The sequence below is a fragment of the Lepisosteus oculatus genome, chromosome 2 (genome assembly GCF_040954835.1).
Source record: "Lepisosteus oculatus isolate fLepOcu1 chromosome 2, fLepOcu1.hap2, whole genome shotgun sequence".
NCBI classification, from domain to species: domain Eukaryota; kingdom Metazoa; phylum Chordata; class Actinopteri; order Semionotiformes; family Lepisosteidae; genus Lepisosteus; species Lepisosteus oculatus.
In genome coordinates, this window is record NC_090697.1 from 78057193 (window position 1) to 78081317 (window position 24125).

At 44.9% G+C, this 24125-nt stretch overlaps 1 protein-coding gene across 3 annotated transcripts; it reads right to left on the bottom strand.

The window, feature by feature from the left end:
- Window positions 1-236: 236 nt before the first annotated feature.
- Window positions 237-23624, bottom strand: g6pd (glucose-6-phosphate dehydrogenase). Of its 3 annotated transcripts, none has more exons than XM_006625269.3 (13): window positions 23521-23624; window positions 22170-22300; window positions 17274-17311; window positions 16901-17009; window positions 12199-12416; window positions 11339-11497; window positions 11088-11213; window positions 10887-10980; window positions 10590-10776; window positions 10196-10431; window positions 9874-9950; window positions 6538-6630; window positions 237-3580 (listed from the first exon to the last, which is right to left on the bottom strand). In XM_006625269.3, exons 1-13 carry the CDS (start codon window positions 23540-23542, stop codon window positions 3490-3492), a joined length of 1581 nt encoding a protein of 526 aa, XP_006625332.2. In that variant the 5' UTR covers window positions 23543-23624; the 3' UTR covers window positions 237-3489. The 3 variants fall into 3 exon arrangements, with proteins under 3 accessions (XP_006625332.2, XP_015216947.2, XP_015217579.2); XM_015361461.2 differs by lacking the exon at window positions 23521-23624 and adding an exon at window positions 23375-23492; XM_015362093.2 differs by lacking the exon at window positions 23521-23624 and adding an exon at window positions 23188-23368.
- Window positions 23625-24125: the final 501 nt, after the last annotated feature.

Sequence of the window (24125 nt, forward strand, 5' to 3'; positions counted from 1 at the left end):
CACGGTAGCCCAGGCAGGACCAGCCTCCTCCTCCTCAGTACGCTTCTTCCTGAGTGCTTGCTCATATAGATGCCATCATTTAATTCCTGGAGTGCTCACTTCACGGCCCTGCTTCTGCTGGTGGCTGAAGGGGGAAAACTCTTGCTGTGATGCAGTTTTGAGTTTATGATTCACTAAATCCTGAGCAACCAGCCCATGGCTTCCTGGCTGAAGAAACACCACACACACAAAGCTGCTCCAGAGCTGAAGCTATTTATTAAGACTTTTTTTCAGAAAATCTATTCCTTTTCTAAAAAAAAAATACAAAATGCAAAAACAATTCTGTTACAAAACTGCAGGCTCCAGGCAGTGTGAGGTTTGTGGTGTGAATCAACACCAGCATCATTAAAATCACTGCTGGTTAACACTAGAAAAGTTAGGAAATAATTAGCTCACAAAGTAATTAAGAGCTCAGCAAACATGAAACCTAGAAACCTCCTGCAACCCTGGTGGCTCAGTCTTGCCACTGTATTTCAAGGTGTCCCCGTCTGTTAGAGGAAGAGGGAAGGAGACTAAAGAGCTGGCTCACTGAGTGATACAGCCTTTCAGCTGCACACGATCAAGGCAATTCATTCACATGAGGGTAATGTATGAAATCCAGCAACGACAGGGCCATACCAGGATTGCAATCATCCTTAAACTTTAACTTGCTTCCACACAGCTTCCTTCCAGACACCCGTCCCTTAGGACAGGGTCTGGAAGTTCCAGTCAGCGTTTGGGCGACGTTGACGTTGGTTAGAAAAGCCGGCTACTTGGAGATGAGTTGGCTGTTTATCTTTCAGTTCAGTGAACTGAAATGCTGACTTCCAGCAGGGACACCTTATTGCCACTACCCACAGAGCCCCAGCACTGCCTGGGCCATCAAACACCCCCAGAACAAGCAAATAAAGAAAAACAAATCTAAAAGTAGCAAAAATGTAGACCACCACCCGTGCGGTTCTTATTACATTATTTCCTTGAAGCTTTAATAAAGAATTATTAAAGGATTCTAATACACAAAAAAACTCTCAAAAACCGCAGGTAGCTTTGTATTGTTATGAAAATGCTAATATACTGCCAGAAACACAGCAGCAGCGAGAATGGAGAGGCTGCACAGTCTTACCCTATGAGCTACGAATATCCCTTCTCCTGATCATCAAGCAAGCCTTGCTCTGCAGCACATTGTCCATTGATTTCTTAAAGATTCGAACGTTTTATGGTACTTTATTCAAAATCCACTGTAGAGAATCATGGTGTAACAAGGAATATATCAGAGACATTTGCTCTGTGCCTGAGGAAGTGGTTGAGTCACTGAAATTCCTCAAGAGCGCTTTATCAGCTGCTGGAAACCAGACAGACCAGTCAGACCAAGTACCTTCCTCCATTCCCCTATACAGGGAAATTCTCATATATTTCAACTACAAACACAATTGGAAAAAAAAGATCCCAGTATTTTTATCTATAAAATATTTAAAATATTTGGTACCCACTTAATTTTTTAAAGAAATAATTAGTTGGATTTTTTTGCAGCCTCCAATTGGGAATTGCCAGTTGTTAATCGGCTGGACTTTATCTCTTTGCACCTGTGGAGGAGGAATGGTTTGAATGGGTAATCTCTGAGCTGCGAGGCCAAAACTGCATTCGGACAAGCACCTATGCTAAATATTGCATTGAAAACAAAAATGCAGCGTTTATAAAATGGACTCGCAGAGGTCATACTGACTCGCCTACCCCTGCCTGGGCCGGACGGAGCAGTGTGCTCGGCTTTACTGCTGCCACTACGCTGGAGGGAACCACTGAAACCCTGCTGGCCATCTCAGCTGACTGCTCCAGTGAAGCTTCTCAAACACTCGCTCTGCTCCAGGACTTGGGGAGCCCTCAAGCAGGCTCCTGTGTAGAGCCCTTTCATAAGACAAAAGTCAAGGACTCCTCAAATCATTCTATGAGATAGCTTCTGGGATCCATAAGGATTTAGGGTCCTTTAATTCTGCAGGAATGCTGCATGTGACCTGCAGGACTCGGTGTCCTCCTGAGTTTGACAGCAAAAATCACACAGGTTTTAAAACTAAACTGACAATGTACTTCAGCACATGCGATTGATCATTTTCAGGTATATTTCATAAGTTTAAAGAGGAGTGTTTGGATGCACAGGAATGTATGTGTCCTGGCCTTGTGTACAGTATTATTGTCCATCCCGATATATCATATCAGTGTATATATTTGTACAACAATATAAATGCTGCTTACACTTGAAGTAAAAATACTGATAACAAAGTAAGACCCTGGTTAAGACGCTTTGGTCAGAATAAGCAAGATTTAAAGCCCCAACCCCTATATTAAGACAGGTGATTCCTGAGCTCCAGGATCAATCAGCAGTACTTTCCAAACCTCAATCAATACTAAGCTTTTCAAATTCTAAGACTGACAGCACTGGCTGTGGGTTTATTGCTGTTTATTTTATCGAGGTTTATTACAAATATAAGTATAAATGCAGGTTTGTGTTTTAAAGCAATATTGGAGTTAATTTCCTCATCTGCCCTAGAGGAGCCGGTCAGCAGTGTCACAGCACAGTGCCACTGACCAGACACGTACAGTACTGCACCAACCAGTCACTGCAAATAACAAATCATGGAAAAACATTTAAAAAATAAATATAGGGTATAGGGTTAATGCCCCAAACAAATTTAAATATTAGTGACTTTTTGTCACAGATTGCATTATTAAAAAAAAAACATTCAAGTTTTAAACCATTAAACTTAAAATAAAATGTCTTGAATATAAGGTTCTTTTCTACGTATATTGAACTACAGGCTTGAACAGCTGTAGGGGTGCTCTTGTATTCCTGAACAGAACTGTGCCAAGGTGCCCTGGCAGAAAACAGCACTACTGCCGTCTCAGGCAGGGCAAAGGGGGCACTGGGGCACTTTAAAACCATGCTTGGTGTCCAGTTTCACTGGGGCTAAACAGCACAAAGGAGGGCTCAGACCTCAATAGGAGTATTTAGGGAAGAGATGACCGAGATAAGAAGTTTTTCCATTAAATAAGCACAAATCTTGTGTGTAAGCGATTACACATGTGTTCATTCTCATGCACAGGCAGAGGGTGAGTCATAGTGTTGGGGCCAAAACTGATTTATTTGAATTATGAAGCTGTCAAATTTAAATGGCAGTAAATTGGAATGTGTCAAATGACACAAGACAAACTAGTTTTTACAAATTGAGCTTATCTGGTCGAATGCAAGCCAGTAAGTGGCACAGACAATACTGTTTAGTTAGCTTTGAACACACAGGTTTAACAGCAACTTAGATTTCTTTATTTTATATCAGATAGTTAAGGCACAGCGTCCTCTCCCACAGCCTGGTGTCTGTCCCTGAGCACGTGCACCTCTGTGGACCTGATCATCATGATGGTGAACCTGCTGTCGGGCCTGTAAACTGGAGCTCACCCCCCCATCCTGTGCCTCAGTGTCCCTCACAGTTTGTGGGGATTCACCCACTTGTACGTCCCCTCATACCGGAACCCCACCTTCTTCAGCAGCTCATCTGCCTCTGCTGGCCCCCGGCTGAGGAGAGAGACAGGGACAGAGAGAGGTCAGGGGAAGAAGAGCTACCTCCTCTAAAACCTTCACTGTTGATGGGAATTGTACAGTGCAGACCTGACCCTAGAGAACTCTGAATACTTCCGAAAGACAATGAAAAACACAAACATCAGCATAATCCAGAGAAATACAGGGGCTGCAGACTTAAGACAGGGTCTAACATCTGAAGAGAAACAGATCAAATGCAAAAGAATGAAGAAACGAAATAAGTATAGATAAGGGGAAAAAAGAACGGATGGAATAAAAATGAAAAAAAAATAGACCAAGAATAAAAAAGGGTAAAAGACAAAAAAGAAAGCCTATAAAAAGCCTGTATGTAATTTTTTTAAAATATGTTTGGGAATGTAAACTTGCAGTTTAGCTGTTTTGTATTTGAAATGCAAGTTTTGGGGAAACCACCCCCAGAGATAAGGGGGGGACCCCGTCACCAGGCTCCCCCAAGCCGAGTCTCCGACACCAGCTGACACTGAGCCTGCAAACACAGCAACCGACAGACAGCAGCCCCAGTCCGCACTACCGCTGCTCAGACACACAGTTCCCCCCGACTCCCCCAGAAACCACACTGTTGTTGCTACAGATCACACAGGCCACAGCTCACTGTGGCTCCTGAGAAAGAAACACTCTACCCTGGACTTCATAGAGTTCAAAGAAATTAGTTTGGCAAGGTTCACAGAGGCAGCTAAAAGATACAATACAAGGTATTGAAAATAGCAAAAGTAAGCGAGTCCAGGACGGCACTCAAACAGCAGAGGACTGAAATGAAAGACATGCAACAGTGCAACAAAAGCTGCAGATGTAGCTGAATTAAGAGAGGTGTTGGAGCTCACAGAGAGGACTATAAAGGTCCACAAAGAATAGCTGAGGAAACTCACCACCTCTCACAGTGGCACCAACAGACACCGAGGAGCCCTGAAGCTCAGGACACAGCATCACCCAAAAACAGAGCAACACTGACAGACACCAGCCTGCAGAGACACTCACTCTCCTGTGCTCTGACATCACCAGACCCCCCTTCCATCACACTACAAGCACCAGCTTACCCCCCTTCACACACCTCGAACCCTCACACCTCCCCTGCCTGCAGCACAGCGCCTCTCAGGCAGACAGATCGGCAAGCACAGAAACGTGTTTCTCCCTTGCTCCCTGCTCACTGAATCAAATTCCCAATTCATCCATTAACACAGGCTACCTCATTAATCAGATAAAGGGAAGTAGGTAAAGAGAGGAAAACAGTGAGTTCTGTACACAACCCCTCATTCGTGATTAGGCTAGTGCCACAAAGACATCTAAACATCTAAACATGTTCGGGAGAGATCCCGGTCTAAATTCCATACAGAACACTGCACATTTCCTTCAGGACAAGCGTCACACCCAAAGCCGGAACTTAGCAGCTTTGCGTTTCTTTTCTTCCCTTTTCAGCATGGAATAAACCTTTACTTGTTCCTCTGCAGTCTGCGCTTGCTGACGTAATCAGACTTGACCTACGTAATCTACTGTATATTGTGCTACTGTGACACTGCAAACAGCCCTGAGCTCCTGGGGCAGGAGGGGGGGCACTGCAGAGCCCTTCACAGAAGCCAGGGGGTTTGCTGTCCATATCTCCTGAACACCTGTTTGTGCGTCACTGGGCTCTGTGTCCTAGCAGCCCCTCTCCCTGTCGCTCCGCGTTCTGCTCCCCCCTCACATCGATCGGCAGGAGGTGACGGTCGAGAGGAAACGCAGGTGAATACCCAATTGTTAAAACATAGAGCACATTGTTGATCTAACTTTCCTCCACTCAGGTAAGTCAGGTGCTGCACACTAACAATAGACACGCCAGTGTCGGATTTCAGACTCAGCTGAGTTCCAGGAAACAATCTTTGTGGGAACAAAGGGAAACTAGGCTGGTTTACAGTACCTCAGCATTTCTTAAAAGGCAAATAACTATAATTATCTTTGCATTTAGCTGAAGTAACTGGATAACATCAAGCACCCGATAGTACGTGCATATATTGTCTAACAAACCACATTTCTGTACTACTAAAGAGCAAATGTATTCAAGGAGGTAAGAGCAGTTACTCAGACCATGATTTAACTGAAGTTTTTCTGCTGAAACTATGTCACACTAACAGTTCTTAGCCATTTAATACAAATGTTACAAGTAACACTGAAACAATCAATGTTATACTGCTGGCTTCAAGCCAGCTCAGAGCTCTGTGCCTCACTTGCCCTGATCTGCGGTGCAGTGGGTTGGACCTCTCCTGTATCCAAAGTGCTCTGGTGACCTTTGAGGTAAAAATCCCCACTTAAATACAAGTGGATATTTTTATTAATAATGGGTTTTATTCATAAAAACTGTTATGAATTGGAGCAGATCATCCAGCCCATCTAGCTTGATTGATTATTAGCAAGAGAGAGATCTAAGGATGTGTTTTTTTCATTTCCTGAAGCCAAGGTATCAGCTTCAGCACCGAGAATGGACAAGAAAACAGAAACCCCAAGCCTCCGTGTAAAGAAGTGTCTCCTGTCCCACATGTGTTTAATACAGCACATCCCCCTTAGTTTCTCCTACTTCCCTCTGGGTCATGCACATGTAACACATTTTCTTACACTTTCAGAAATCACCCGAGAACCACAGGGTGAAACAGAAATACTGTATTTCTTATTCAGCAGAAAATATATTTCATATATTATCATAGTGAAGTCAACTTCTTGCATGCCCATTAATAAATTAATTTGTCCCAAACATTAAATCTGTTGCTGTGGAGAGAATGTGCTCCTGGCAGGTGTAAGAACACTGTGCAGTCACAACAGAGTCGAAATATTCAACCTGGGTCCCCCATCAGACCAGCACAGTACTGCAACAGCCAGTCACACTGAGACAGTGAGCTGCAAGGAGCGTATTCTCTCCACTGTTGCACTGCCCCACTCTCAGCACTGACCTGCCGTAGGTATAGGGGAGGGGCTGTATTTTCTCAGACTCGATCTTGTGCAGAAGCGGGGTGAAGATCCTCCAGGCCTCCCTCAGCTCGTCACTGCAGGGGAGATAACGAGACACTGTCAGGCACACACAGGACTGAAAGAGCAAGAAATAAAATAAAAAAGACCGAGGTATGGGCAGTGGGTGTGTGAAATGCTACAGACAACAGGAACTGGGGAGGTACGGACCAGAACTCCTGCATACAAGCTACACAGCGCTGGAAGCTCTTAAAAACTGTTTCCAATGACAGCCTTTGATACGTCCATATGAAGGCACTATAGAGCCGCCCACGACTGCAGAGTCAAACTGTGTGGTTTTACCACAGCATTTCCGCATCCATGTAATAACTATCAAACTTGCAGTGCCAGGGCCTGTATGATACACCAGGCAGAGCGGGACGAGAAGCTGCTGTGCTGGATGTGTGTGCTGGAGCAGCAGTCCGGTCGGTGCAAACACAGATGCTCTGTGAACACGAATCTGTCTGCCGCTGTGTGGGGAAGTAAAGACAGATGACTGGTGTGAAGAGAAAAGGAAACGACATGGAGATCCTTGAAATGAGCTGACCTGGATCAGCGCCGAGCTCATGGTGACGCAGTGAAACACAGCTCTAACCGTGATGCACGTGGAGCTAAACGTAGCCTGTGGACTGTGCAAACCTCTATAACAGTAATCAGCAAGGGTGGGGTTTAATAGGGAGAGCTGGAGCTTAATCCATCAGAGCGCCAGTGTCACAGCAGAGGAAGAGAAGTGTGGCCGGAGGTGTCTGACTGGGGCTGCCTGCCATTCTTCACCAAAGCCAGAGCCTGAGACGGCCGAGGACCCTGGTCCTCTTGCACACACTAACCGCCTGCAGCTCAGTCACAGTGGGTATGAGTTCACAGTGATAAGAACAATCACAGTCTTTGTTACTTTCCTTTTCATATCCTCAACAAGCTCTTCAACAGATCCCCTTCTAGCTTTATTTTAACCTGCCATCCTGCTCCTTTTAGCATAATCAGTACAGTGACTCAGCCAGCAAGTTCATACACAGGAGTGATTGTCTGTGAAATGAGAGCAGAGCTCCATCTGCTGGAGAGAGCCTGCACCTCACTCTTCGTTTGCTGGCCCACTCCTCTTGAAGAGATGGACACCAGAGTGTTGCTTTCCTTCAGGGAAGGCCCTGCTGAAGTTCTAAACTGATCTTTCTGAATTGTTATACGGGAACTTTAAAGCTTTTCCGATTTGATAACATTAGGATTTTCCCCTCTTTTTTGTAAATATTTCCCTAAATAGTGGTGGGAAGAGCAGTGGTGCAGCTTTGGTGAACTGTATTACATTGGTGAATCCAGCAGATGGCAGCAGAGTATAACAACAAAGGTGTTAGACAAAAGAGAAGCGGCCATTCACCTTATCCACCTCATTTCACTGAAGACAGTCGCTCTGAGGATCTCATCCAGCCACTTTTTGGAAGAAGCCAAGGTTTTCGCTCCAACATCATTGCATCAGCACTGAGCAAACGTGTTCCAGACTCCCACAACCCTTTGTGTTCTCAGTGTTAAACGCACTTCCTCAGAGTTTACATTTATTCATTTGGCAGATGCTTATTCAAAGCAACTGACAATAAAATCTGCTCAAAATGTAAATACTGAAAGCATTAATCAATTAAAATGGTGAGGCAGAGACTACGGCAGACAATTTTGTGTTCACAAAACATCTGCATTTAGTGCAGTTTGGCATCGTTTCATCGTTGATTCAGGCTTAACATTTGACCCATATGTGCAGCACATTGTTCAAAAATCTTTCTTTCACCTCAGAAACATCACTAACTGTGGCTGAAAAGCTGATCAACACATTTGTGTTCTCTAGAATTGACTACTGTAGTGCTCTACTCGCTGGGGTATCTAAATCTACTTTGAACAAACTCCAGTATGTCCAGAATTTGGCAGCCAGAACCCTGACCAGGTCTAGTGCAAGTGATCACATTACTCCTATCCTGGAGTCCTTGCACTGGCTTTCTGTCAAGTTTCATGTTGACTTCTGCATGGTTTGGCACCTCAATACCTGTCTGAACTATTATCACCTTACTCCCCATCTCACAACCTTCGCTCCTCTAATTCTAGTCTCTTGACTGTCCCCCAAGCCCATCTACATTGTATGGGTGACAGGGCCCTCTCCTTGTATGCCCCTAAGCTCTGGAACTCTCTCCCCAAGAATATCAGAGGGTCACCTTCTCTAAACTCCTTCAAATTCAGACTCAAAACCTTCTTCTTTAGAAGAGCCTTTACTTAACTGGTTCCATTCTTCACCCCCCTGCTCCTACTGTATTTTCTACCACCATCTACAATCTCCTCTGCGTATTCTCACCGTGTTTATCTTGTGTATTTGTTATTGTTTATTTTTAAATTGTTGTTGTTGCTGTTGTCATTCTGTAAAGTGCTTTGAGAAGCCAACTTCAAAAGGCACTATATAAAATAAAGTTTATTACTACATTATCATCTGCAAACTTCACAAATTTACTCATCATATAGATTCTAATACAGATCTCTGTAGTGCTCTGCTAATTACATCACCTTTATTGGTGCATTCAACAATTCTTAATCTGCACAAAGACACTCTTTACACTAGTTTTGGCTCTTATCACACCCTTTTAACAAGAGACATGATGTTCGCCATGTTTCTTTAAAACAGAACCAACTACTGTATATATTTCCTCGCCAGTTTATTAAACTCTATGGACTGCTGTGCTCTAGACTTTGATTCTGGTAAGAAATGTGAATGGCTCCCTGTAAAAGTTCTCACTGTAAATTCCAGTCACTGTGCTGCAGATGTCTCCATGTTGTATTGCCGATATCCTGTACTGGAAACTGCCAGAGCCAGGAACAGCCTCATAGCAATAAGCACGACAGCTCCACACAACTTTCTCCTCCCCCACCACCCCTTACCTGGCGTCTCCCTCTCCCTCCATCACTCATCCTTCGGCCACCTAACTGCCTTCCCCAGATGCTGCCCAGTCCCACTGTGCTCCTGTCCCATAGCTCTTTACGACCGAACTCCAGGAAACAGGGGCTCGTCTTGAAAGGACAAATTCATCCAGACATTTTCAAAAACTGCATTTAAGAAAAAAACCCGAACAATACCGGGCCACTTTGAACAGGAACCTCACCCAGCAGACGATGAGCACAAGGCTGGATACACCCTGGATGGACAGCCAGTCAAATTAGAGACCCCAGCTAACCTAGACAGCTCAGCTTCGCACGACAGGAGGAAGCTGAAGCAGCAAGAGAAAACCAGAGCAAATTCATGTCCAAGCTAAACTGACCTGCGGACAAAGTGCATCTGACTCCCGCAGAACACATCCAGGATGAGTCTCTCATAGGCGTCGGGCAGCTTCATGTCCTGCAGCACAGAGACAAGGCAGCTGAGCATCAGCAAAAGCCCCTCCTGCCCAAACAAACTGCCTGCATGGGGGCAGGTAGGGTTTGAGGGGCCAGGTGCTCGAGGTTAGTGCTGAATGTTAACATTACGCTTAGATTATGATTATTAGCCTTGTGGTCTCCTTTAAGTTAGAACATGATAAGCAGAAAGCATTCGTTCTGACACTGTCTATTACTCATCAAAATGACAACATCTGTCTCTCTGACCCTATAGCGGCTGCCATAGGTGAGGTCCAGCTCAGCCTCCTCTGGGTTGAAGAACATTCCAGGCTTTTTGGTCATCATCTTGGCGTAGACGGCTTCGTTGGGCTGCACTCGGATCACCAGCTCGTTGCGCTTGCAGTGTTTGCCAAAGATATCGCCCGGGACGTCGCAGAACTGCAGCCGCACCTCCGCCTTGCGCTCATTCAGGGCCTTCCCGCAGCGCAGCACGAACGGCACCCCTGCAGAGGAGGAGAGGGAACGCGGAGATGGGTGTAGAGGCACGCTGCACCACGGCTTGAGAGGAGGGGGAGGAGTTAGGAACAGACAAACACCGTGCAGCACGAAGGACACTGGAGGGCAGAGACACAGGCTGGCAGACAATCCGAAAGTCCCTCACCATCCCAGCGCTCATTCTGGACAAACAGCACAGCTGTGGCAAAGGTAGCTGTCCGGGACCCACGGGGTACGGTCTGGTCGTCTAGGTAACCAAGTTTTGCTTCCCCCTCGCCATTGGGATCACCCACATACTGGCCCAGAATAACATCATCCAGCGACACTGGCCGGACACACTTCAACACCTTCACCTGCAGGAGAGACAGGGCTCAGCACACACACTGCAGTGTGCGAACGTTGCAGAGAAACATGCTGTCTCTAAGGCTGCCACAGCTTCTTAAAGAGAGTCTCTGTAAGTCACCTTCTCATCTCTGACGTCATCCGAGCTCGTGGAGGCCGGCTTCTCCATGGCAACCAGGCTCAACATCTGCAACAGGTGATTCTGCATGACATCCCTGGGACAGAGAGAGCAGCTTCAGTCAATTCAGCAGTGAACCTCTGACGAAGACAAACTCTACAGACAATGGGAAAGAGGGGCACAAAGACTTGTGGTGCAACATACCGGATAATGCCGAACTCATCGAAGTATCCCCCTCTGCCTTGTGTCCCAAAGGGTTCCTTAAAGGTCAGAACCACACATGCCACACTGTCCCGGTTCCAGATTGGGCCAAAGATTCGGTTCCCAAACCTGTGGGAGAGACAGTGAACACAGTGAAGCAGTCAATCAGGTCACCAGATCTTGAGTGATGTACAGGATCAGGTGCTGATTTGTGTAGACATTTGTTTCGAGAGAGAGCTTCCCCAGGTCCTGACCTCAGCACCATGAGGTTCTGGACCATCTCCTTCCCCAAGTAGTGGTCAATGCGGTAGATCTGCTCCTCTGAGAACAGTGAGGACAGGTGCTTGGACAGCTGGTCCGAGCTCTCCAGGTCCTTCCCAAAAGGCTTCTCCACAATCACCCGATTCCAGCCCCTGGGAGACAAGGAGAGAGAAACATGAGTAAGGATAAAGAGAGGGAAGTGGTCAATACATACAAAGTCTTATTACTTTGGATGAATATTTGGTGCTCCAGAAACATAACCATTGGACCCCACTGTGGACCCCCACAGACACAATCTCCACTTTCAATTCATATACTTAAAAAAAAATCTCTGAAAAAGTTTCTGAAAACACAGTGTGAGGAGACAGGCTGACCTGAGGACAATTCAAGACCCCAGTTCAAGAGAAACTCTGAGAAACTCTTCTCATACCGAGTAGACAAGTGTCTTTTGATTGTGAATCTTCTCTCCAATAACAGCATGACAATGCAAATCTATACACCTACGCAAAAAGCAGATTACAGCACTGCTCGTGCTGCCCCTGACGTCACCCCCTCTGAAATCTAGAGGGAAACTCGAGCAGCGTTTTGGCAGAGTTCAAGCAGGCAGAGGTGATTTTGCCCGTGGGAATTATCCTCTGCCCAGACAGTGGTGTTGTGGATGAATGTTGTGCAGGAATCGTGCTGCAGCAGCCAAATACAGATCAGAGTCACACAGTAACACTGATGAGATGGTGCAACACAGGACCAGTCACATGACTGGGAAAAGAGGAACAGGCCTCTGGCACTGAGAGCAATGAGGAACAGGGGCACAGCAGCGCCCCCCAGTGGCAGCAGAGCTGCAGGACGTTCGTACTTGGTGCTCATGCAGGCACGGCGGATATTCCGGGTGACATCCTGGTACACGCTCGGGGGCAGCGCCAGGTAGAAGAGGCGATTGGCACAGGTCCCGTTGGGCAGCGAGGAGATGTGGGCATCGAGGCTGCGGAACGACGCCTCTTCGCCGTAGCGCCCAGAAAGGTAGGAGTTCCGCTGGAAGAACTGAGTTAGCTTTTCCTGCTCCGACTCCACTGCCTGGGAACACAGAGAGGCATACAGACCGTGAGCTGAGGGAATGCAGGGCTGGGAGGGTACGTTGTGCTGGTAATCAAAGGCTTCAGTCAATGAAAGACCGCACATTTTCATTTTTACTGCTGCTTGGTAAGGAAAAGAAGTCATACTGCAAGCAAATACTGAGACATCTCTCCTGCACACACAAAGCTTATGATACAGTTCATACAATTAAGTTGATTTTGAATTTGCACATTGTCACTGCCAGAGAAAACTTTTTTTTAATTTAAAGTAAAAAAGGGCGCTGGAAGTTCAAATTGTGAGTGACAAGGAGGATCACTGAATACCACAGTATTCACTGCAATGGCAGCTTACAGGCACAACAGGTGATACTGCAACTCACACATCGCCTGATGTTTACAGGATAATTGAACACCTTGGAAAAGGCACATTAGAACACGGACGTCTGAGTTCTGAGCAATAAAGATCAAGAAACTCCCCCGATCAAACACATCAGAAAGGGCAGCTCAGACCAGACGTCTCAAGGCAAGAGTTTGCCTCTTTTCAAACCTGTACAGTTAGGGTGGGCAGGTTAAAGTTTTCACATGAAATTTTCCATGAGAAAGTAGCCAAGAAGGAAAACCAGAAGGGCTCACCAGGAAGGCCAAAGGAGGCTTTAATAAAGCAATTCTTACCTTTATGGCCATCAGGACATATTAAGAGTGTTTGCAGAAGAAAACAGAAGTGATAGGAAAACTGACTGTACATCATAAATGGCAGCCGATAAAATCACAGATCTAAAGATACCTGCATAGACAGCAAAATATGTAACAATACCAAATGTTTAGCAAGCTATGTTAGTTAAATGCTCTTAGTGATGATGATAATGATTTATTAATTGCATTTATTAATTAGCTGACTTTGCACATGCACATGCACAGAGGAGCTGTGTATCACTGCGCCACCCAGAGGTCAGAGCAGGCGTTACAATGGCAGGCAGCTCCACTTCAGGGACTTTCACTGGAGGCACAAACCAGCCTGCTGGAGTCAGGTTGAGCTAATGGAAACTTCACATTAGCTCTAATACAGACAATAACACTACCCTTTGACTTCCCCCCTATAGTCTACATAGGAAACTCTGAGCTAAATACTGCAACACCCTCACTACTGGATCAGAACCAGGAGGACAGAAAAAAAACATTTTGGAACAGTTCAATAAATTGTTTCTTGCAGTAGGGAGCAGAACAGAATTTTATTTAATTATTTATTGCAGAGTCACAAACTAGGTACCAAGGTTTAGTGCATTCTTGTGTGTTGGAGTTCTTCACTTTGTGCCCCAAGACTCTGATTTAGTAACGTGCCGTTTACATGTTGCATTGTAAACTTATTTTAGCTTTTTTAACTGCATCTTTTCATTGCAAGGCTCTTGGTCGCTTGCTGTCAGACTTTGTAACATACTTTCTTTTAATTCATGTGCAATGGGTATAATTTAAAACTGTCACTGTACAAGCTGTTTTGTTGAAACAGATTGCACCCTCAAACCAAGCTTTTCTATCACCTTCCACCAGGTGTAAAAATTATTTTTTACACATTTAATGAAATCAGAATTTGTTCAGTGCAGTAGTTTTAAGCTTAGTTTATTGTCTACCTGTTGAAACAAGAACTGTTTATCCTTATGAGATTAGAGGTTATATCTGGGCTTTGTCTTCACTAAATTGTCAATACGTTTATCAAGAATTGTATTCTGCGTATTTCTTGTTTCAGATTAATACCCCTGATTAAACCCTTTGCTATTGATTACATTCCTGGACAAATCGATATCTGCAAACATGACAAGTGGGCTTGTCAGCGACTTCTGTGAGAGAGAGAGAGTCAGGAAACAGACTTAATCCTGAAAGATGCAGATCAGTTGCTACCCAGCTCTAAATTGTTCTGCAGTTAGAACTGGTTTGATCATAACTTGGCGATGATTCTCAGGAAAGTACCTCTCTTGCTGTCCTCTAGTTGACCTGCTAGGTGCCACTAAATCTAAATTGCAACTGCACCAGAGAGAAACGAAGAAAATTTTCTAAACATTTCCATTGTTTATTCTTGTTCTCAGTCCCTCAGTAATGCCATCATGTTCATTTCTTCTCAGGAAGTACTTCAGGATTTGCATGCATGAGTGCTCATTAACACTTTTCATTGTCCATCCATTATCGAACTGCTTCATCCAATTCAGGGTCCATGCAGGACAGACACACAGACATGCACACACACCTGGGACAGTCTTCCCAGAAGTAGTAGTAATAATAATAATAATAATAATAATAATAAACTTTATTTTATATAGCGCCTTTAAAGGTGGCTTCTCAAAGCACTTTACAGAATGACAACAACAATAAATAAATAAAAATGCACAAGATAAAACACAATTACAATATACAAAGGAGACCGTGGATGGTGGTACTAAGAAAAGCAGAGGGGTGAAGAATGGAACCAGTTCAGTAAAGGTTTTTCTAAAGAAGAAGGTTTTGAGTCTGGATTTGAAGGAGTTTAGAGAAGGCGACTCTCTGATATCCTTGGGCAGAGAGTTCCAGAGCTTGGGGGCATAATAGGAGAAGGTCCTGTCACCCATACAATGTAGACAGGCTTGGGGGACAGTAAGGAGACCAGAATTAGAGGAGCGAAGGTTGCGAGATGGGGAATAGGGCGATAAAAGTTCAGACAGGTACTGAGGTGCCAAGCCATGCAGAGCCTTGTAGGTGAGCATGAGGATTTTAAAGTCCACACCGAATTTGACAGGAAGCCAGTGCAAGGACTCCAGGATAGGAGTAATGTGATCATTTGCACTAGACCTGGTCAGGATTCTGTCTGCTGAATTATGGACATACTGCAGTTTGTTCAAAGTAGACATAGATACCCCAGCGAGTAGAGCATTACAGTAGTCAATTCTAGAGAACACAAATGTGTTGATCAGCTTTTCAGCCACAGTTAGTGATAGCATAGGGTGTAGTCTAGCAATATTTCTGAGGTGAAAAAAATATGTTCTGACAATATGCTGCACATGTGGGTCGAATGTTAAGCCAGAATCGAATATAACCCCAAGGTTTTTCAATTTAGATTGAAGCTCAAGTACAGAACCATCTACATATAGGGTTATAGGACTGGCTTTACGAAGTCGATGGGGGGTGCCAATAAGCATGACTTCAGTCTTGTTGCAGTTAAGATGAAGGAAGTTTTGAGTCATCCAAATTTTTATGTCAGAGATGCAATTAGATAGAATAGAGACACCCACATCAGTGTCAGGTTTGGTATGAATGTATATTTGAGTATTGGCAGCATAGAAATGATAGCTGAGTCCATGTGATCTTAAAAGCTGACCAAGAGCAAGGGGCCCAGTATTGAGCCCTGAGGAACACCAGACTTAACAAACCATTTTCAGACCTGTACCCATTGAGAGAGACAAAGTGAGAGCGATCAGTGAGGTATGATTTGAACCATTTGAGAGCAGTGTCAGAAACTCCAAACACAGTCTCAAGACGAGAAAGTAAGATGTTATGGTCAACAGTGTCAAAAGCAGCACTGAGATCAAGAAGGATGAGTATAGAAAGAGAACCAGAATCAGCAGCTATTAGAAGATCGTTGGTGACTTTGACCAGGGCAGTTTCTGTGCTGTGAAGTTGACGGAAGCCAGATTGGAGGGGCTCGAAAAGGTTGTTTGTCATGAGGTGGTTATGTAACTGAAGTGTGACAGCACGTTCTAGAATTTTTGCAAGAAAGGGTAAGTTGGAGATGGGGCAAAAATTGTTAAGGTTGTCGAGAGCCATGTTAGGCTTTTTTGGCATGGGGGTAATGGCAGCAGTTTTGAGGACCGTTGGTACAGTGCCATTGCTCAAAGATTCATGTATAATATTGAGGACAATGGGACAGAGAGAAGAGAAAGGGGACTGAAATAAAGTGGTGGGAATGGGATCTAAAATAGATCTGGTGGGTTTCATAAGTGTAAGGAGGGAGGAGGTATGGAAATGATATGCGTAGTGGAGAGAATGTGATGCCGGATATTATCAATCTTAGAACTAAAGAAATCTAAGAATGTGTTGCAAAGTTGCGATAAGGCAGGCAATGTGGTGGGGCAGTTTGGCTTGAGCAGTCTGTAATTTAACTAATTTAACCTACTGTACCAGTATGTCTCCACTCAGCCTGAGTGCAGACACCAGCCCAGGTCTGGAACTGAACCCAGGGCCCCAGCACTGCGAGGCAGCAAAGTTGACCACTGAGCCTCATGCAGCCCTGTGGTAAATGATCTCTGTTCTTCCACATTAGGCTAAAGGCTGCCGTCACAGAATCTAGCAGGTGTACTTAACGCAGGACAAAGGCACTTGCCAATTGCAAAATAAATTACATATGTTTATTGAATGACACCAAGTAGAAAAAATTAGTCATATTTCCTTTCCTTTTCCCAGTCCTGATCCCCATCTCCCTTGTTCCCACGTTCTTTCCCACAGCCCTCCCCTGGTCTCTCTGACCTTGAGATACGGCCCGCTGTTTTTGAGGATGTCGTCCACAGTCAGGTTGGAACGAGCAAACCCCACGAAGCGAGTGTCTTCTGGGAGCAGACTGTCCCTGAACAGCCACCTGTGAGATACAGAGAGGTGAGAGGTGAGAGCACAGTGAGCACTGGGCCAGAGAGACAGCACACAGCCCTGCAATATCAAAACAATCTCCCTCGGATAGCGAGACAGTCCGAGATCTCCAAAACTTTCCAAAAAAAGGAATAAATATTTTTCATGCCCTGCTTGACCTGATGCCGAGTTGTATGTCTGTGCTCCTAACTCAGCTGTTGCTTCCTAACAGGGCTCAGTTTCATACTGCAGGAATATGCAAACAGATTGCACTCACCAAAGTGTGGGATATATCTTCTTTTTTGCCAGGTCTCCCTGTAATAGAAAACAAATGGATAAAAAAACAGATTGAGAACGGGTTCGTGGAGAGTCCTTTATATCAGCCACTGCTTTGCAAGCCCAGATAAACAAGATTGTGCACAAAACGTGTGTATAACAAATTACATCAGTTCAGCTCCTTTGTTCTTCTCTGCAGGTAACCATCTGTATTAGCACAGATGCAGCTACAGATTTATGCAACATTATATAAAAGTTTCTCACTCGTTCCCCTTACTCTACCTCCACTCACCAGTGAGCCCAGAACCACCACAACACAGCTGTGCTGACTGATGTAAGAATCCATCTCTCTCAGGGGCTTGCAGACTCCACACACACTATCCTGCTACAGGGCCCGGGCAGTGGTACCCGGACACACACATGGACACAGGGATACACGCACACACGAGTTTGTCAGCTGCAAAACTGCTGTGCAAGGATTCCTCAACAAGCTCTATATCCACAGCACAGGGAGTGCTAATTCCAGCTGAGCAGCCTGACTGAATGAACACAAAGCTATGGTAACAGAAGGATGGAGAAGAGGGAGAAAATGAATTACCTAACTCTTCCAATAAACACAAATAAGCAAAAAACAATGTTCTTGACAATAAAATCTGTGTAGTTATGATGCTATTAAGTTAATCTCTTCTTTTTCTATTGGAAGTGACAAGTGTGATGTTAAACTGTTTTTGTTAATAAGATTACACTGCAGCTGGCCAGGACTCCACTGTGTGCACACACCAACCTCTCTTGACACGGAGACACAGACACCACAGGACTACACCTGCGCCATTGAGATGCTTATTCCCAATACATCCACTTGTGCTTCCAGTATGAATGCGTGTGGAGCCCCTGGTTCAGCCAGATATTGTTGTATTTCTTTACTCAATTACATTTTTTGTCATAATGCTTTTCTTTAAAACTGCACTTATTTGCACCAGTGAACTTCTCAGTATCCCAGTTCCTATGCATATTACCTATCAACTACAGGTTGAGGCAGGCAAACTCAAACCACCATACCCTGTCACTGATAGAGAAGCATTTTCAATTTATCCCCCACCATTCCACCCAACCTGACGAGATCCTCCCTCAATAATCTGCTGACATAATCACCTCCAATCACCCATCTCGGACAGCAGTGGAGTTTCTGGCACAGCGCAAGCAGCATATGCTGACATGATAACCATGAGACAGGTTGTGAAACATTGGGCAGCTCTGATTGAACGATCTGCAATACACACATCTGGCCAAAATCTCAGACTCCAGTATCACTGCATCTAGGAAAGAGTCTCATATAGAAATTGAAATCTCCACTTGTTTGGATTCAGTAGAATCGAGTTACATTTTTTAAAAGAATCACCTAATGGGATACTAAAGATCATAATGACTTTCATTGCCGTCCAAATATATTCATACCTGTGATGAAATGGCAACAAAAAACATCAAATATTTACATATTCGATAATGTTTTCTTCTTAAAAAAAGTCTAAAAATATTATACAGGAACCGTAATTTCATTGCACAGAGCAAAGTCATGTTGGTTGTAAATAAAGTTCCGCAAACACAAGGTTCACATTTACTTATGCTAAACCTCTGTAGGGAGCACGTTGTAAATCCTATTCTGGCAGGGATTACACTGTCTAGACGCCTCCTGTAATGTGCTGTGAGGTTCTGGCACTTCAGAGAGGACAATCTATGAACCTTCATCTGTACAGAGGCACTCCATCAAACCCTTTGGTTTCCAAGTAAACCAAAACCAATACACAACAGTGAAATGCATGTAATTCTGGAGGGTTGCATTTCTCTTCTAAAGAGCTCTATAATCTACATCAGATTCAAGTTAATTATGACAAATATGGCTTTGTGCACTGCTATTATGATTACAAAAATAATGCATAAGTAACTGATATATGATTTTATGTCCCTATTTCATTGTGTGTATGAATAAACATCCAGAATTACAGTACCCTGCAGATTTATCATCATTCTATTTAAAACAGGTCATTGATTATTTTTAGATTTAAAGTAACAGCCATATCCAGGAATGTAAGAAAATCATAGGATTCTGGCATAAAAGCATGACTGAATGCACAAGGTGCTGTATGTTATACACTGTAAAACACCTTCCCAGGTGGAGCCCTGTCTATAACAGGCAGCTTGGATAATATGGCCAAGAGAATATGAAACAAAGTAACACTTAGCTCAAAACAAAGCACGAATCAAGAGCAGTAAATGATATAGCCTGACTTTGATCATGCGGGGCCTGAAATGTGCAGAAACCTGACAATTGTTCCACAAGGTTTATGGAAAACAAATCACATCCACAGTATTTTCAGGTGCAAAATAAAATAGAAGAGCTCAGCAGAAACATGCATCTGCCAAAGCTGCATTCGATTGACAAATATTCCTTATTTGAAGATGTTATCTGAATAAGGAAATGTGCAATATGCACTTTACTAGAAAAGCAGATGTTGAGTAAGAATCCTTTTGCAATAAACAAAGCTTGCTTCAACCTCCCCCTGTCTGAACAACTAGGAACAGCTCCCCCAGAGTTTCACAACACGCACTGCTTTACAGGGTGACACCACAACTCTTTATCTTCCAGCCATCTACTTTCTCACTGCTTCTTCCAGTTCAGGGTCACATGGGAGCTGGAGCCTATCCCTGCAGGCAATGGCGTACGACAGGGTCCCCTGGATGGGACCCCAGTCCACCGATAGGCAAGCACACTTTCACACCATGGCAAACTTCCCCGGAAGACCACTGATCATTATCCCACCAGTAGGTCTATATACCTGTACCTATATACCACGCAGCCAGCACCCCAGGTCTGGGATTGAACCCAGGGCCCCAGTGCTGCAAGGCAGCGATGCTGACCACTGCACCCCTGTGAATAATCTTAATGGTAAGTTTGGGGACCATATTATCCAGAATTGGAACTGAGGGAAACGTATGTCCCTTCAGCACCAGGAAGCTGAAAACACAGCGTGCAGTTGGGGGCTGCATCACCTCCAGTTTTATACAAAAGCAAATCAATCCTTCCAACTGCTTCCCTGGATCACATGTTGGCCTCCAGCCCTACTGCAAGTGCAGTGGCGAGAACCCAGAAACAGCATCTTGGTGAATACTTGTTTAGAAAATGTCAGGAATATTAGAAAATATTCAGAATGTTGTGTATTTTAAATATTGAAAGCAGCAATTTTCTGTCCAAGTCACATTTTGTACCACGTTACAGACAGAGTGCCCTGCGGTGTGCTCATGCAGAAGAATTGAGAGGCAGTAGCCCTCTCTGTGGAAAGAAAAAAGTCTTCAAGGCAAAGAAAAGCAAGTGATCCCGACAGTGCTCCATCACCGCTGGTCAGCAGCTCTGCTAGTAAACTGTAAACTGCCCCTTAGAAAATGGGTCCAAACCTGGACACTGCAGTTTAGCGATGTTCACCTGCCTGCAGTCAGTGGCCCTGTTGTGGGCACAGTCAGACGATGTCCCGGCCACAGGGCTGCTGGCCTGACTCTCTTATCATACAAAAAATATCTGAGTCTCTCGTCACACCCAGATCGGTCTTTACAAGAGAACTGTACACACTGGAGAAATCTCAGACTCCTGGAAATATTTCCAGTCCTGCGATTATACACTGTTGTATTTCAGAACGTGTGGAACACTGTGAACTTGATCTTTTTTCCTTGTGTACCTTTTAAAGCTGAATAAAAACTCATAAAAAGACATCTTTAGTTAAACACCAATAGTAACCCCCCCGTCCTCTAATCTTTCCACTTCCTCCCTCCCAGCTCCATTCCTGAAATACTCCCTCTCCCGGCCTGATCACCTGCAGCTCCGTTCGGAGGGAAAGTGCTGAGCAGCAGTGACTCTGCACAAACTGCTGTCACACCACACTCTTCCTTATACAAACAAGCAGCCTTTGTTAAAAAAGGTTACTGTGATTTCTTCAAACAACTGTGAAGCAACAGGATGACTTTGCTTGACTTCAGCTGGAACTACCCTTATTTGTACTGCCTGTCCAAGTTAAGTAACTTTACAGTTACTAGGAAAATTACATTATTTACTTGGCAAGCACAGGTATGTTGTCTCTTGACAGAATAAAAAATAAAAACATTGAAGAAGAGTTTCAGAAAATCAGATGTTTTTACTCTGAAATAACTTATGAAAATCCATACGGTAAGTCTGTAAAACGTCTAGATATTCCCAAATTAAACAGAGACTGAAGCTTCTCTTTCAGACAGTCCAAACAGCTGTATTAGCACATTCAGGCTGTATCCTGCCTTTGTTGCAGGACCAGTGAACGGCTGCACTTTCATCAGAGGCAGAGGGGAGGGCTGGGTACATCAGTGCCGTTCCCAGTACAAATCACCACAGGACAACAGCTACTTTTAAACCACAGTAATAGAAACTCTTTTTATTTCCCCAAGGATGGGAAATTACCCCAGTCAGGCTGAAAAACATAATGAAGAAACAATCACATGTTCCCTGAGGCAGCTTGATAATGAAAATGTTCATGCGTTCTGCTCACTGACTGTAATCAAACCCATCGCTTCCCTGTCCTGACTCCCTGCCTGCTCAGGTCAGAGAACTGCACTTCTCAGAAGCTACAGGGAGCTCACATTACCCCCCCCCCCAGCTTGACAACAGGATCGTGGCAATATCTGAACGGAAACACTGCACAAATTAACAGAATAGAGAGCTGTGGACCTTGTGAGCCATTTGAAATCAAGGCAAATGATAGGATCACTGATAATCGATCACTAGACTGGCAGCACCAAGCACACCACACACCAGACACCCCAAACACTCATGGAGCTGATTCTCTTCATGCAGCGCAAACTGCAGAAAAGGGGTACTCACAGAAGCACCCATGATGATGAAAATGTGGGTGTCGGACTGGTGGAACTCCTCATCATCATACAGCTCCTTCCTCAGCTGACCGAAGACCTCTGATCGGCTCAGTGGGGTCTGCGGTGGAGAATTCATTCTCTCTGGAGACAAAGCGAGACAAGAGACTGGGGATTTCATTTCAGTAGAACTGCAAATGTCTTTTTGTTACTGGTTATTTACTGAATTGCTTGTTTACACGTTTCCCAGATCTGCTGACTAATACTGAGCTGTGTTCTCCAGGAGACAGGCTGCAGATCTCTGCACAAGGGATGGACAGAGCTCTCCTGAATGGAAGGAGACACAGCCTGGAACGTCCAGCGTCAGGAACAGGCAGGTCAGCCTCAGTATCGAGAGCAACAGCAGCCTCTTCATCACTGAAGTCCCTGAATGTAACATTCTAAATAAACCTGGTTGTCTAAACTCAGGGACAGATGGCAGCCATCTACTATCTTACTTATTAACTGATACAGAAACTAATTTTGCATTTAATTTATTTACCACAAGGTAAAAGAATGTATTAATAAAACCCCATTAAATATTAAAACAAAAATTAATATTAATTTTTAGTAAAGATATTATATTTCTGTCAGTACTTACAAATGGACAAATACAGTAATTACTCAAACTATAGTATACTTATTTTGTCGAGGATGTTAATGCACTCTAACCCATAAACAGCACTCTGGAGTAACGAGCTTAACCCAGAGCAGGTTTTCACATCTGACCTATAGCGCCTGATTCAATTGCAAAAAGAGAAAAGGTGGGCATAACATGAAAAAACTACGTTATAGTGTACTCCATTCATAGTGTAACAGTACAAAATAAGCAAACTCCTGGAGTTTGCAACTCAGCCCGCGTGTGAGGGACTATGCCTGAACACCCTGGGATGCAGCCATCACCAAGGACTAATCCGCGATAATCGTGCTTACCAACAGAAGACTGATCTCACTTCAAAGCTACTATTAGCAAGACGCATTGGCCGCCTCACCTCGCTTTTTGCATAGCTGGGCTAGTCAGTGGCACAGTGACACTGCGCGCAGAGGGGCACTATCCGCCCACAGCCCCGCTGCACTGACCCCGACACCACCGCCAGCCCAGCGGAGTCCGGGGCAGCCGGGCGATGCTGGAGCATCTGAGCGACCGGCACCGGCGCCAACGCGCACCTCTGCACTTACTTGTGAAGAACAGCGAGTCTGCAAATCCCGGAGCAGGTTCGGATCGTGACACTCCCAATTTCCCTTCTTGCTTACTTCCCTATAGTCACCCCGCATTTAAATGACTCGGTCGCCTTCTGGAAGGTTATTGGTTGAAAGAAACTCACCAGCACTCGGTCGGCTGCCCATCTCGGGAGTTTTCAATGACGTCACTGAAGCGCTCGATAACAGCGAGCTCGAGGCCAGCAGATTCAGGGTCTGCCTACGACCAATCAACGATCCGCCCTGCCCTGACAGACAGGTCACCCGAGCCAATCAGCGGCCCGTGCTCGCTTACCCTGCACTGACAGGCAGGGGCACAGACCAATACAATGGCGCAGCGCTCCGAGAGGCGGGACAGGCGCGGTGGCGGGTGACGCCGAGCGGAGGCGGTGTGGGAGGGAGCGCGGGGTTAAAGCAGCAGTTTTCACACACAAGCTGCAATTGCACTCTCACCGTAGGTCTTTGCATGTACCTCACGCAAATTCGGTTCCTCTCAGACCCTCAGTTAATACTCTAACAGGCTCCGGATTATAAAACTGATAGAAGGGTCTCAGTATGCTGCCTTCAACGGGGTGGCTGGGCAGCCTGTTCCACTCCCCTGCAACCCTTCGAGTAAATGAATTCCTCCTGTTCCATCGACACGCAGTTTCCATTCGTTTCCTCTGGTCCGTGTTTCCTGTGGGATTCGTCCTTCGAGGTTCGGATACCTCCTCGGGTCCGCTCTCTACAC